The sequence below is a fragment of the Oncorhynchus gorbuscha genome, linkage group LG18, assembly GCF_021184085.1.
Source record: "Oncorhynchus gorbuscha isolate QuinsamMale2020 ecotype Even-year linkage group LG18, OgorEven_v1.0, whole genome shotgun sequence".
NCBI classification, from domain to species: domain Eukaryota; kingdom Metazoa; phylum Chordata; class Actinopteri; order Salmoniformes; family Salmonidae; genus Oncorhynchus; species Oncorhynchus gorbuscha.
The window spans coordinates 20,106,997-20,120,754 of NC_060190.1; the positions used below are offsets into that span (position 1 = coordinate 20,106,997).

General features: G+C 41.1%; 2 protein-coding genes and 1 long non-coding RNA gene across 9 annotated transcripts in view; 2 read left to right on the top strand and 1 right to left on the bottom strand.

Annotated features, from left to right (window-relative positions):
• LOC124002852 (serine/threonine-protein kinase MARK1-like) overlaps positions 1 to 2,970 on the top strand; it is a 75,930-nt gene extending 72,960 nt beyond the window's left edge. For all 6 annotated transcript variants that reach the window (XM_046310587.1, XM_046310589.1, XM_046310590.1 and 3 more), the window contains one exon: positions 504 to 2,970. In XM_046310587.1, coding sequence (XP_046166543.1) covers positions 504 to 849 — 346 coding nt within the window. In that variant the 3' untranslated portion in view covers positions 850 to 2,970. The remainder of the gene's footprint in view (positions 1 to 503) is intronic.
• A 4,486-nt stretch (positions 2,971 to 7,456) lies between these two features.
• Positions 7,457 to 9,108, bottom strand: LOC124002874. Of its 2 annotated transcripts, XR_006833146.1 has the most exons (3): positions 8,756 to 9,108; positions 8,445 to 8,491; positions 7,457 to 7,784 (listed from the first exon to the last, which is right to left on the bottom strand). It is a non-coding gene; the product is annotated as an uncharacterized LOC124002874 (long non-coding RNA). The 2 variants fall into 2 exon arrangements; XR_006833145.1 differs by having other exon boundaries at positions 8,445 to 9,108.
• A 2,034-nt stretch (positions 9,109 to 11,142) lies between these two features.
• On the top strand, positions 11,143 to 13,530 carry LOC124002869 (E3 ubiquitin-protein ligase TRIM35-like). Its single transcript, XM_046310637.1, has one exon. The coding sequence runs from the start codon at positions 11,319 to 11,321 to the stop codon at positions 12,684 to 12,686; it is 1,368 nt and encodes a 455-aa protein (XP_046166593.1). The 5' UTR covers positions 11,143 to 11,318; the 3' UTR covers positions 12,687 to 13,530.
• Positions 13,531 to 13,758: the final 228 nt, after the last annotated feature.

Sequence of the window (13,758 nt, forward strand, 5' to 3'; positions counted from 1 at the left end):
TCGTCTTAAATGACTAGTTCATTGTTGTTATCGTACCGGTACTTGTTGTGCTGTTCTTTGTTGTTGTGTTATGTGTGTACTTTGTCCCCAATGCTCTCAGTCACACAGTGGTGGTGTTTGTGCCTAAGTGGCGTGACCCTGAATACCATGCTCTTGCTAGACCTTGGTGGGCCATTTTGTGTGTTTAAGCTGCCTAGAAGTGTCTGTTCTGAATGTGTGTTACACGGCGCGCAATCTTTTGAATAACATATATTTGACTGTCATTCAGTTGTCCGTTTTACAATGGGGTCTCGAACACATGGGTTGTACAAGTTCTGTGTGTTGCCTTTTGCCCTTTGACGGCACACTCTATATACTCCGAGTCACATGACTCTTTAAAAAGGAAATGTCAAAAAAATTATTATAATAATTGGGTCAGCACCTCACCAACATTTTTGCTTTTGCGTCTACCTACTTATCTCCTATTCAATTAACACTATTGTCCGTGTTCTGTTCCTCTCCAGGAGCGCATCAGGGGAACCCAAGGAGGACGGTTCCCGGGACTCCAAACCCCGTTCACTGCGCTTCACCTGGAGCATGAAGACCACCTCGTCCATGGAGCCCGGCGACATGATGCGCGAGATCCGGAAGGTCCTGGACGCAAACAACTGCGACTACGAGCAGCGCGAGCGCTTCATGCTCTTCTGCGTGCACGGCGACGCCCGCCAGGACAGCCTGGTCCAATGGGAGATGGAGGTGTGCAAGCTGCCACGCCTCTCACTCAACGGTGTGCGCTTCAAGCGGATCTCAGGCACGTCCATCGCCTTCAAGAATATCGCGTCCAAAGTGGCTAACGAGCTCAAGCTGTGAAAAGTGACTTTTGGGAAGACTAAACAAACTAAAGAGAATTAACATATGACATTGTAAATGGAGGGGGCAGAGGACATAATCCTGGTGTTCCTTGAGTTTGCGGGCGCCCCAAGTGTCGGGCCCAAGAGAGTTTACTGCTATTCGAGGCTACTGCCGTATTGCTTGGTTGAAACGACACATAGAGAAAATATACTTCCATTTTCCCTCCCCGAGGCAAACTCCTGTATTCCAAAATTGTTGTTAATATTGAGAGGTGAGAACTGACCATTGCAATAATATGAAAACATTTGTATCAATGGGCCGCAAAATTTCAATTCCATTGCTAAACTACCATTAAAAAGGGGTTGGAAGAACAGACTGCAAAGCTACTTTTTCCACATGTACAGTAAAATAGAGAATGTTTTGAGTTGTATTGTTCATAGAGTTGTATAAAACAGGACTCTTCAGCATAATGTCTGCAGGTATTGTATAGTCTTGAGTTTCTGTACAGAAAGTGTGTTTAAATGTGTCATAGTGTGTTTTTTTTCCTTTTCATTTGGAGTTCTCTTTCCTTCTATTGTTGACATTTGTAGATTGTTTGCCTCCATTGAAGTTTAATGTTTAGGGAAAAGAAGAAAAAAAAACATTTTTTATTCTCACAAGGAAAAGAAAAAACAAGCTTATTTTTTACTTTTCACAGACAATAGGTTCCTTTCCCAATAAAGGAGGGATCAAATGGTGTGATCTGTGTTGAAAAGCAAAACTCTACACATCCCAAAGCCCTAATCAAATCATTCCTCCTGTAATGCACTATTTTGGCCATTCTCACAATCCTCCTTCAAGTAGCGTAGCTGAATGATGACGTTAGCACTGCAGTTTAAAATGTTCTGTTTATTGCATAGAATTTACATAAGGGATCTTATGTTGTGTCCTTTTATTACCTTTGAGAACCCAAATATACAGCGTAGACTGACAGGACCACACATTTTTCAGTTGCACTCGATTTAAGCCCGCTCTCATAAAGTCCGCTTTATGCAGTCTTGAACACGGTATCGCAAATGTCGCTGGCATTCCACTCGATTAATAATCAAATGCTCTTCTAACAAATATTGGGACAAAGCTACTCATTCAAAACACTATTCATGGACTTTTCGTAGCATAAATGCACCGGCACCATTCTAGGTCAGGAAGTGACGTGTTCTGCTTGAAACTGCCCAAAGGTTGAAAGGTTCACGCAAAGTGATGCCCAAGCAGTTTGACCTCACTAGTGACTATATCTCTGTTTCTCTTACTCCCTTCTAAACTGCAGTTAATTGATAGTTACTGTGCGACACCTGTCTGACTTGTTTTGTGCTCAATTTTATTTTCTTGCTAAAATATATTGTATTTATTCCACCACATTATGCCTTTTTAATGTGCTGCTTGGTATTTCTGAGGCATTCACCTGTACGAGAAGAAAAATAGTATATAACTAGTTTCACATGTTTTTATTTGAGGTTTTTCCCCTTTGTAATTAGTGATTGCGATGAGTATGTACAATAACCACTAGTGCTGGTACGTTTCTACTCGTTATTTTGTATGAAAAGTAATGAGGGTCAACTGTGCAATGGTATTCCATGTTGTATTACTGTAAAGATGAGAGATGGGCCTATAGACCGCACCCTTTAACACAACAAAGAGAGTGGAAACAGAATCCAGACATTTTATTTCCTCATTTCAAAAGGCACAATAGAAGGAAAAAAGCAAAGGCGAGTGGTCAACAAAAAGAAATCAATGAAAATAAGGTTACGCTGTGAGCCCTTCTGGAAGCTGAGCGAGACATCTCCACCGCTGACTTTCTGTGGCATTATGGGAGCAGAGAGGGTTGGAGGGGGCTACCGCACGTTGACTTATAGCACATGGAAGAAAAATAGATATTCCTCATTGTTAACGGTACAACTTCCAGAGAGGATATCTATTGTGTTGCCTTGGCAGATCAAGTGTTAAAGAAATATAAACGATTATGCCTCGCCCCTTTCATCTCCATGAACCCCTCCCCCCACATAAACCCCTCCTACCACAACATACATGCGAGGAAAGCTCGAGTCATCCAGATTCAGTCTCTCGTGCACAATATTAAAGCTTACTTGAAAGGAGTCTCAAGCAAATGTCTGGTGTCATTTGTTCTTTTTTTTTTACCAGTATGTACTATTTAATTTTGTCTGAGAAACCATGGCTTCACAGGCAATCAGTTTAGCATAAACTTTGAGTAACATGAAGGAATGATACATCATGGAAAGAGCTTTGTAATTTGTATAGAAATATGTATTGCTCTGTAGATGGTGGGTTATTCTAATGTGTATGGCCGTGCCAAACTTCATACTGAAAGCAAACGCAGTTGAAATAATGCAAAAACATTTTCTTAAGTAAAATAGTTTTTATATACAGCACATAAGCATGAACTTTTTGAAATGTATTTAACTTTTGTATGCAATATTTATGCTATAAGTCTTTGTACCTACAGTTGAAGTCTGAAGTTTACATACACCTTAGCCAAATACATTTAAACTCAGTTTTTTACCATTCCTGACATTTCATCTTAGTATAAATGCTCTGTCTTAGATCAGTTAGTATCACCACTTTATTTTAAGAATGTGAAATGTCAGAATAATAGTAGAGAATGATTTATTTCAGCTTTTATTTATTTCATCACATTCCCAGTGTGTTACATACACTCAATTAGTATTTGGCAGCATTGCCTTTAAATTGTTTAACTTGGTTCAAATGTTTCAGATAGCCTTCCACAAGCTTCCCACAATACGTTCGGTGTATTTTGGCCCATTCCGCCTGACAGAGCTAGTGTAACTGAGTCAGGTTTGTAGGCCTGCTTGCTCGCACACACTTCAGTTCTGCCCACAAGTTATCTATGGGATTAAGGTCAGGGCTGTGTGATGGCCACTCCAATACCTTGACGTTCTTGTCCTTAAGCCATTTTGCCACAACTTTGAACTCATTGTCCATTTGGAAGACTCATTTGCAACCATGCTTTAACTTCCTGACTGATGTCTTGAGATGTTGCTTCAATATATCCACATCATTTTCTTTCCTCGTGATGCCATCTATTTTGTGAAGTGCACCAGTCCCTCCTGCAGCAAAGCACCCCACATAACAATGGTCATTATGGCCAAACAGTTCTATTTTTGTGTTTCATCAGACCAGAGGACATTTCTCCAAAAAGTACGATCTTTGTCCCTATGTGCAGTCGCAAACCATAGTCTGGCTTTTTTTGGCGGTTTTGGAGCAGTGGCTTCTTCCTTGCTGAGCGGCCTTTCATGTTTTGTCGATATAGGACTTGTTCTACAGTGGATATAGATACTTTTGTCCCTGTTTTCTCCAGCATCTTCACAATGTCATTTGCTGTCGTTCTGGGATTGTTTTACATGTTTTGCACCCCAGTACGTTCATCTCTAGGAGACAGAATGCGTCTCCTTCCTGAGCGGTTTGATGGCTTGGTGGTCCAATGGTGTTTATACTTGCGTACTATTGTTTGTACAGATGAACGTGGCATTTGGCAATTGCTACCAATGATGAACCAGACTTGTGGAGGTCTACATTTTTTTCCTGAGGTCTTGGCTGATTTCTTTTGATGTTCCCATGATGTAAAGCAAAGAGGCACTGAGTTTGAAGGTAGGCCTTGAAATACATCCACAGGAACACCTCCCAATTGAGTCAAATTATGTAAATTAGCCTATTAGAAGCCTCTAAAGCCATGACATCATTATTTGGAATTTTCTAAGCTGTTTAAAGACTGTCAACTTAGTGTATGAAAACTTCTGACCCAACGGAATTGTGATACAGTGAATTATAAGTGAAATAATCTGTAAACAATTGTTGGAAAAATGACGTGTCATGCACAATGTAGATGTCCTAACCGACTTGCCAAAACTATAGTTTGTTAACAAGAAATTTGTGGAGTGGTTGAAAAACTAGTTTTAATGACTCTAACCTAAGTATATGTAAACTTCAACTGTGTGTCATAGTGTTAATTTAATTAGAACACATAGTACAATCAACATTAACATAGCTGTTATAATATTGTTGGTTTTAGAAATACTGATGTCATTCTCGCAAAAGCCCCGTACAGTATTATGATAGCACGCTACCAGTCAAACTACTCAAATGTGAAGTTTGTGTAGAATAGGACAGGAGTCCCTTCGCATCTTCCTCAGCTTTACTTCAGTAAATGCACCAGATCATCGATTTTCTCTTCGCCCTCTAACCTCTTCTCCATGCGGATGTGCAGCTTGACCTCGTCCACCGCTAGCTACGTGAACCCCACCTTGTCCAAGCCAATTGTCTGGGCATTACTGATGTTATACACCTCATTGCAGTCTAATGAGTAAGAGGTAAGAAACTTCAGTTCATTTGACCTTAAAGTACAGTATGCAACAACTTCCTTGTAAATTTGGAGGAAATTATAACAGTATATATTTTTGTATCCTAGTAAAATACAAATATTTTTAAAGTAACTAGCTTATCATATATAGATACTATATACACACATTTTATACATACACACATTATACAATATATGACCAAAAGTATGTGGACTGCTCATTGGAAACATTTTATTCCAAAATCATTGGCATTAATATGGAGTTGGTCCTCCCTTTGCTGCTATAAAAGCCACCACTCTTCTGGGAAGGTTTTCCACTAGATGTTGGAACATTGCTGCGGGGACTTGCTTCCATTCACCCACAAAAGCATGAGTGAAGTCGGGCACTGATGTGGGTGATTAGGCCTGGCTCGCAGTCAGCGTTCCAGTTCATCCCAAAGGCGTTCAATGGCCAGGGCTCTGTGCAGGCCAGTAAAGTTCTTCCACACCGATCTCGATAAACCATTTCTGCATGGATCTCGCTTTGAGCATGGGGGCATTGTCATGCTGAAACATGACATGGCTTTCAGAGTCGTCTAGAATGTCATTGTATGCTGTAGCGTTAAGATTTCCCTTCACTGGAACTAAGGGGCCTAGCCCGAACCATGAAAAACAGCCACAGACTATTATTCCTGCTCCACCAAACTTTACAGTTGGCACTATACATTGGGACAGGTAGCGTTCTCCTGGCATCCGTCAAACACAGATCCGTCTGTCGGGCTGCCAGATGGTAAAGCTTGATTCATCACTCTAGAGAACTGGTTTCCACTGCTCTAGAGTCCAATGGCGGCGAGCTTTACACCACTCCAGCCGACGCTTGGCATTGCGCATGGTGACCATAGGCTTGTGTATGGATGCTTGGCCATGGAAGCACATTTCATGAAGCTCCCGACTAACATTTATTGTGCTGACGTTGCTTGTAGAGGCAGTTTGGAACTCGGTCGTGAGTTTCACAACCGAGGACAGGTGGTTTTTACACACTATGCACTTCAGCACTGCGGTACCGTTCTGTGAGCTTTTGTGGCCTACCACTTTGCGGCTGAGCCGTTGTTGCTCCTAGATGTTTCCACTTAACAATAACAGCACTAACAGTTGACCGGGGCAGCTCTTGCAGGAAGAAATATGACTAACTGACATGTTGGACAGGTGCCATCCTATGACGGTGCCACGTTGAAAGTCACTGAACTGTTTAGTAAGCCCATTCTCCTGACAATGTTTGTCTATAGAGATTACATGGCGGTGTACCCGATTTTATACACCTGTCAGCAACGGGTGTGGCTGAAATAGCCGAATCCACTAATTTGAAAGGGGTGTCCACATGCTTTTAGATATACTCATCAGATTATCTAGAATGGTTCATGACCTATATAAGTTTTTCACCAATGCCAATTGTACAAAAACTCTTGTCAAATGTTTTTGTACAATTGTCAAAAACTCTGTCAAAATCCTACAATGTGATTTTCTGGATTTTATTTTCTCATTTCGTCTGTCATAGTTGAAGTGTACCTATGATGACAATTACAGGCCTCTCTCATCTTTTTAAGTGGGAGAACTTACACAATTGGTGGCTGACTAAATACTTTTTTGCCCCACTGTACATTGGAAGGCATCTGCGATGTAGGCGTCATCTCGCGTGGTCACCTATCTGAGGTGGTCGTCAATGTTTACCCATACCACCAGGGTCCCGTTTTTACTAATCCTGCAGAGTGGTAATGGTCACAGCAGTATCAAAGTTCAATGGAGTGACAGGCCCAGTCCTTGCATCTAGAGCGCTGTCTATGAATGTGAGCGCAGTTCCATATAGCCTCGTCCCTCGGCCGTATGATAAAACAAGTGGTGTGCTGCTGTTTTGCTGGAAACATAAAGCTTCAATCTGTCTAGAATGTAATGTGTAAAGGCACCATCTAACTTTTGGTTGTACTGTTGTGTAAAATGTTTGTAATATTGATTAACTACAGTACCTGGGTCGAGCTACAGAATCAGCTGTGTTCGTTGACACAGTTGTATTTTTTGTTTTTCCGTTATCGTGATTTCAATACTACAGGGTTTATTTAAACATATATTCACGAGGATTTACTCCTATACTTACAAGAAGAGTGCACTGATTCACTTCTCCACTACGTTAGAAACTAACTATGTGTTATGCAAAACAGGCAGTTTTTTTTTTAACCTCTCCATACAGTTTACAACTATTGTGGACGAAAGGGCAAAACAGACCCTAGAGCAGTTTTTATTACCACACTAACATCTGGAACATAATAATAAATTATATATTGATATTTTTCATTGCACAAATAATCTTTCTGCATAAAAAGGCAAACACAACACACACAATAAATTGTTTAGGTTGTAAAGAAGGGAACACTGGCAGGCACTTAAAGAGCAGCACTGACCATACAGCTCTGGAGTCAGGCCAGTCACGGGCCACCCCATTGGGAAAGGGAAGGGTCTCCCACGGTCACTCCCTTGTCTTCTTTTTCATGTGACAGTTCGGCCCTTGAGTACAGCTTCCCTGGCAACTCCTCTGCCAATTGGTCCAGAGCTGAACGGAGAAGTGTCAATCAATCATGTTTGCTATAGGTCTGATTGGTTTGTGCAGGGATGCTGTGCACTACTGAATTAGTATATCCTCTTTCTTACACCACGTACCATTACAATGTTACTTCAAACTACTGTGTGAGAAGGAGCATGGATGGGTATTGATTGCTTTTGCTTGGAGTCCTCAAGATTGTTAATTGATAGCAGCCCAGATATTCTTATTCTGAAAATGTAAACTAAAAGCCTAAAACATATATCAACATAAACTGATGGAGGTAATGAGCTCAATTACATTTAGTTTTAATTGCAGTTGAGGATAAAGTGTCACATTATACAAGGGTTGGTGTCAATTCCACAAATTGCATTTTCATTCAGTTCTCGCTCCCTGTACATTCCATTTAATTCAATTCAAATTCCAGGTCAGTCTGGAATTTCCTGGGGCAAGGAGAAAGGCCAGGAAATCACTCCCTGTTTCAGTCCATCCGGTGCCTAGTGAACATGATGCTGGCCTTGTTGTCCGACCAGATGTTTGAAAGCATTTCAAGGCTGCGATGGCTTCCATCCACATAGTTTATTCATTAGTTACCATGCACAGTAGGAATATAGAACATCAGTCCCTGCTATGCAGTGAATTAGATTGGATCAAATTGTTTTGCAAAATTACCTCAAGATAGGGCCTGTACTTTGCTTCCAAGGCGTACGTGATGGGGGCTGTAAGAGAAGTTTTACATCAGGAATGCAGTACAGTGGCATTTTATATTGTTAATCTCTAATCAACATCGTAACGCAAAGGAATTTAAGGTGTGAGTTCTACCAAGTTCTATTAGTTGCCTGGCTGGGAATGTCTCTCAGCCATACTGAACTGTAGCCTGTGTGTGTAGGGAAAAACGACTTGCCATATGCAGTCATTTTGTTATTTTCGTTTTGACTGAATGTGAAAGAGCATGCATGCCACAAAATGGTGGGGCCACTTACGTTTGATCTTCCACATCTCGTAATAATGAGAACTACTTTGGTGGCTGGCAGTCTGGCGTTCGTGGCCTGGTTACAGGGTGGTAGTGGAGGTGATAGCAGGGTCCCAACTCTTCTCTCAACACTGAACAAAAGAGCTAAGAATAGCAGTGTTGTCTCGTCATCCCCAGTTTTGACTGTCCTAGTCCCACCTGACATGCTCATCTTTACAAAGTGGTGCGATGGTCGCCGGTTCCTGCTGCGTGGCCCTAACAATGTCAGTCTTTTTATAATTTAATGTAAATTAGCACTGCTAGCATGTTGGTGGATGGGTGTTCATACAACCGATCACTGGTACATTTAATATATTTCTAAAGAAAGTATCAATCATTTTTAAAGGTGAAATCTGCAATATGTACAGCTGTTCAATTGTAATTTCAATGAATGTTACCCACTTATTACATGTCTTTCTTTGTAGCAAACCAAAAAGCAGAGCTGCCATTTAGCTGGGGGGAAAAATGAAACAGAATCAAGGATTGTACCCTTGAGACCATTAAGAGAAGTTTCAAAATACAGAGTGGCTGCATATCCGAATTCTCTAGAACCATTTTCCGACAACTAAATCCAAAGCTTCTGCGCATGTGTGCGATACTCTCCTTTACACACAGTCTCTGCTTTACTAGTTTAGTAGCCCCAGAATCACAGTCTTCCCCGAAGAAAAGGCTACTTCGGCAAATGTCTGTTATACATGGAGAATGATGCTTGTTTAAGTTAAATCAAGACTGAATCTGTGTCAGCAAGATCACACAATGATAGTATTCTATATAACAGAACTGAAAATAATAGCATGGTATAACGTCACTGCAAGCCAAAAAACACCACCTCATTTCTTATGAGATGTAGGATGATTGTGAGAATGGTAGCATTTTTCTCTCATGTGGTGAAAGCAGTCTAAGGAGTAAAAGAGGGACGCAAATGCTAACCTGGGTCGGCAGGTTGCCTACTGGTTAGAGCATCGGACTAGTAACCGAAAGGTTGCAAGATTGAATCCCGAGCTGACAAGGTACAAATCTGTCGTTCTGCCCCTGAACAAGGCAGTTACCCCACTGTTTCTAGACCGTCATGGAAAATAATAATGTGTTATTAACTGACTTGCCTATTTAAATAAAGGTTAAATAAAAACATTTAAAAATACAAACACCCAGAAGTCTCGACAGTTTACGTTCTGTTTCGCTACGCAGATTCCAGTTGCAATTCAACAATAATTCGAATGCGATATCTGTGAATGTCGGGGAAAATACCTTTAAAATGCGCTTTGTCGAATATCCAGTCCACTGCTCTACAACGCACCTTGGATTTAATCCCGGGTTTACTTGCTGTTTGTTGTTGAATGGAGCGCTCAGTCCTTATCTCCGCAAAGTAGAATGTATGTACTCTCTGGTCTCTATAAATGAATTGATGTACTCTCTGGTCTCTATAAATGAATTGATGTACTCTCTGGTCTCTATAAATGAATTGATGTACTCTCTGGTCTCTATAAATGAATTGATGTACTCTCTGGTCTCTATAAATGAATTGATGTACTCTCTGGTCTCTATAAATGAATTGATGTACTCTCTGGTCTCTATAAATGAATTGATGTACTCTCTGGTCTCTATAAATGAATTGATGTACTCTCTGGTCTCTATAAATGAATTGATTTATTTCATTGACTTGCCAAAACGTTATTGTGTAGAAGTGGAAAAGACAATGTAATTAATCAAATTTATTTTGTGAGGAGCATAAGAAATCCACAGTCTGTTTGAGGTGTACCTGGAGAGATGTACCGTTTTAAATTAATGAACCACTAAATGATTATAATAACATATGGAGAACATTCCTACAGTATCTTATGTTGTCCCCAGGCGACACCAGCTAACCCCTGACACAGTACTTATACTAGCACTTCCAAGGACACCTGGTGTACCACTGTTCCCATCTTTACACTAACAAACCCAGACTACCCACAATGTCAAAATGCTACAAGTAGATATGAGACCCATTGTTAGTTTGTTATGGTAAATTCTGCACAGTTGATATGAGCTCTAGCGAAATAGTTAACATTGTCTTTATAATCACAATAATGGAAAGCTACGAGACAGTATAGCAAAAACAGATTGGATGTCACTAAATAGTCTCTTACAGATCCCCCTTATATTTACATTTGTTATACCTGTTACCATATATTTGTTATAACGTCTGAAAGGAAGTCAGACGATTTACAAGAAATGCATGAGGTCTGTGAACAAGGTCAGCTGCTTCTGGGCAATCAGCCAACAGCAGGGAGTTTGGCAGACCTATCACACAGTTCACACACACACAATCTAACGGTTTCCTGTCAACACCCAGAAAGATAAAAAAAAAAAAAAATTCACTCTCGCTCTCTCTCCATCTGACTGAAAAAGCAACACAGGAATTATTGGTAGAAACAAAAGGATTATTAAGAGAGAACATCTACAACTGTGACTTCCAAGGGCAACTGTTAAATGGGAAAGTTAACCAAAGTTGTACGTTTCACTACCTAGTGCAGTGTATCTAGTGTTCTACAATGGCAGCATCTGTCTCTGAGTTGTTGCTGACCATTCTGGAGAAACTGGACAACAAAGAGATGGAGAGATTTAACTGGGAGCTGTGCAATAGCAATCTAAAAGATTTTGCAAACATTTCAAAGGCTCATCTGGAGAATGTCACAAGGCATGCCACTGTGGATAGGATGGTGGAGACCTACTGCGATGAGGGAGCTGTGAACGTCACAATAATGATCCTAAGCAACATGAACCTTAACAAACTTGCTATGTCTTTAAAGAGAGATCTTCCAGAAGAGGAATCAACACAGAAAAAAAGTAGGGAAGAGGGGAAATCGGTGAGTGGACGACCTGAGGACGAACTGAGATCTGACTTAACAAGTCTGGAAGAAAAGCTGGAGAAATGTATAAATGCCCAAGATAGCTACGATAGCATGACTCAGCACACCAAGGACCAGCAGGTGGACACAACGAGGAGGATCAGGGAAGAGTTTGTGAAGCTCCACCAGTTCCTGAGAGAGGAAGAGGATGCCAGACTGGCTGCTCTGTGGGAGGAGGAGAAGGAAAAGGGAATGTTAATTGAGAAAGGCATGGACAGCATTGTTGAGCAGATCTCCTCTCTCACAGATGCCATTGGGGCTGTGAAAGAGGACCTGAACAAAGGCAGTGAAAACTTCCTTGTGAGTTACAAACGTACCCAGAACAGAGCCAGAGCCCAACTTGATCTTCCGGATCCACAGCTCGTCTCCGGAGCGCTGATCGACACCGCCAAACACCTGGGAAACCTGCAGTTCCAAGTCTGGGAGCAGATGCAGGCGATAGTCAAACACTCGCCCATAATTTTGGACCCCAACACGGCTCCCTCTACTATGACTTTGTCTGATGACCTTACCAGCGTGCGACACACAGCTGTAGAGAAGCAGCAGATTCCAGACAACCCAGAGCGGTTCACACGGTGGGCAAAGGTCATTGGCTCCACAGGCTTTGTGAAGGGTTCAGAGCATAGCTGGGAGGTGGAGGTGGGCGACCAACCTGAGTGGAATCTAGGCGTGGCTGCAGAGTCCGTCGATCGGAAGGGAGAAGATCTTCTTGCGTCTCCAGAATACGGAATCTGGGCTATACTGAAAAGGGGGCGCAAGTATACAAATGGAGCTGGTAAAACGCTCACTCTGAAGAGGATACCCCAGAGGATCAGAGTTCAGCTGAACTACGACAGGGGGGAAGTGGCTTTCTATGACCCCAAAGAAAATACACACATCTACACTCATAAACATAGGTTTACTGAGACGGTCTACCCATACATCTCTGTTTGGAAGATGAAAGACGCCATCAACCGTGATATACATATCTGCCCATCAGAGGTGTCTGTGATCGTGAAATCAAATCAGTGAGGTATGTGCGAGTGTTGGTGGGTGTATCGATCCAATCTTCTCTGACCTTCACAGGCTTATACGACTTTTCTGTAAACCATCCCAAACTATTATTGTTCTGTATAAGATGTCTGCCCTGTTACATTTCAAATATTGTTGTAGTTTAATAATTGTGCACGTTTCATGTCCAAATCATCCTAAAGCGTCTGAAATTCCTAATGTAGATCAATTAAGTTATACTTTAAGATGCTAATATACGGGATATATAATTGGTGTTGGGTGACAAATGCTAAAAAGTTAGCATTTGGAGACAGTGGCCAGGGAAACTAAACCAAATCAGGATTGCTGTCTTACGTTGTCTGTAGACTGCTTAAAAGATAAGGGAATCTATCATTAGTTTCAACTATCCCTTTAAAGGGGAAATCCACAGCTGAAACAATAACAAAGCAGTCTCCCCTGGGCCTGGAGAAATGTAACCACTCAAAATCATAGACAGAGCTACAGATGCAAGGACAGATCATCCAAGATAACAAAACATTGGTGGACTTCTATATTCGTGACATATACACATGTTGATTCTTGAAGAATATAACGTATAAATGCCATGAGCTTAGATAAACTGTCGTACCCAATCAGAACCCATATAAAAGCTTATATTTTGGGTTCTGATGGGGTACGACAGTTCAACTATAAGTTCATGGCATTTCTAAGTTATATTCTTCAAGAATCAACAGGTAAATATCCCTTACAATATAATTCCAAGTTGGATGTAGCAACTGCAGATTCCTCCTTTTAAGTGTTCCTTAGGGTATATGTTGATAGTTCAACACTTTGTTTTAGTAAACCACAAGATCTGTGTGCCATGTCTACTTGTACCTTTTGAACTTTCTGTATGAGATGCAAGGGGTTTACATACATGTTTATATATATTTGCCTTCTTTAAAGTAGAACCACATGTTTCTGCAGTCAGACAGAATGACATGGCTGCAAAAAGAAAGTGTCATTTTGACAAGACTACGGTCGAAACGTGTCATCTTTTCGAATAAACTAGCACCATGGATTCATAAATAGGGTTGTTGTGGTCCATTAATGT

Bases quoted from the DNA above. Each gene is read 5' to 3' on its own strand.
- LOC124002869 (XM_046310637.1), top strand. From the start codon at position 11,319: ATGGCAGCATCTGTCTCTGAGTTGTTGCTGACCATTCTGGAGAAACTG.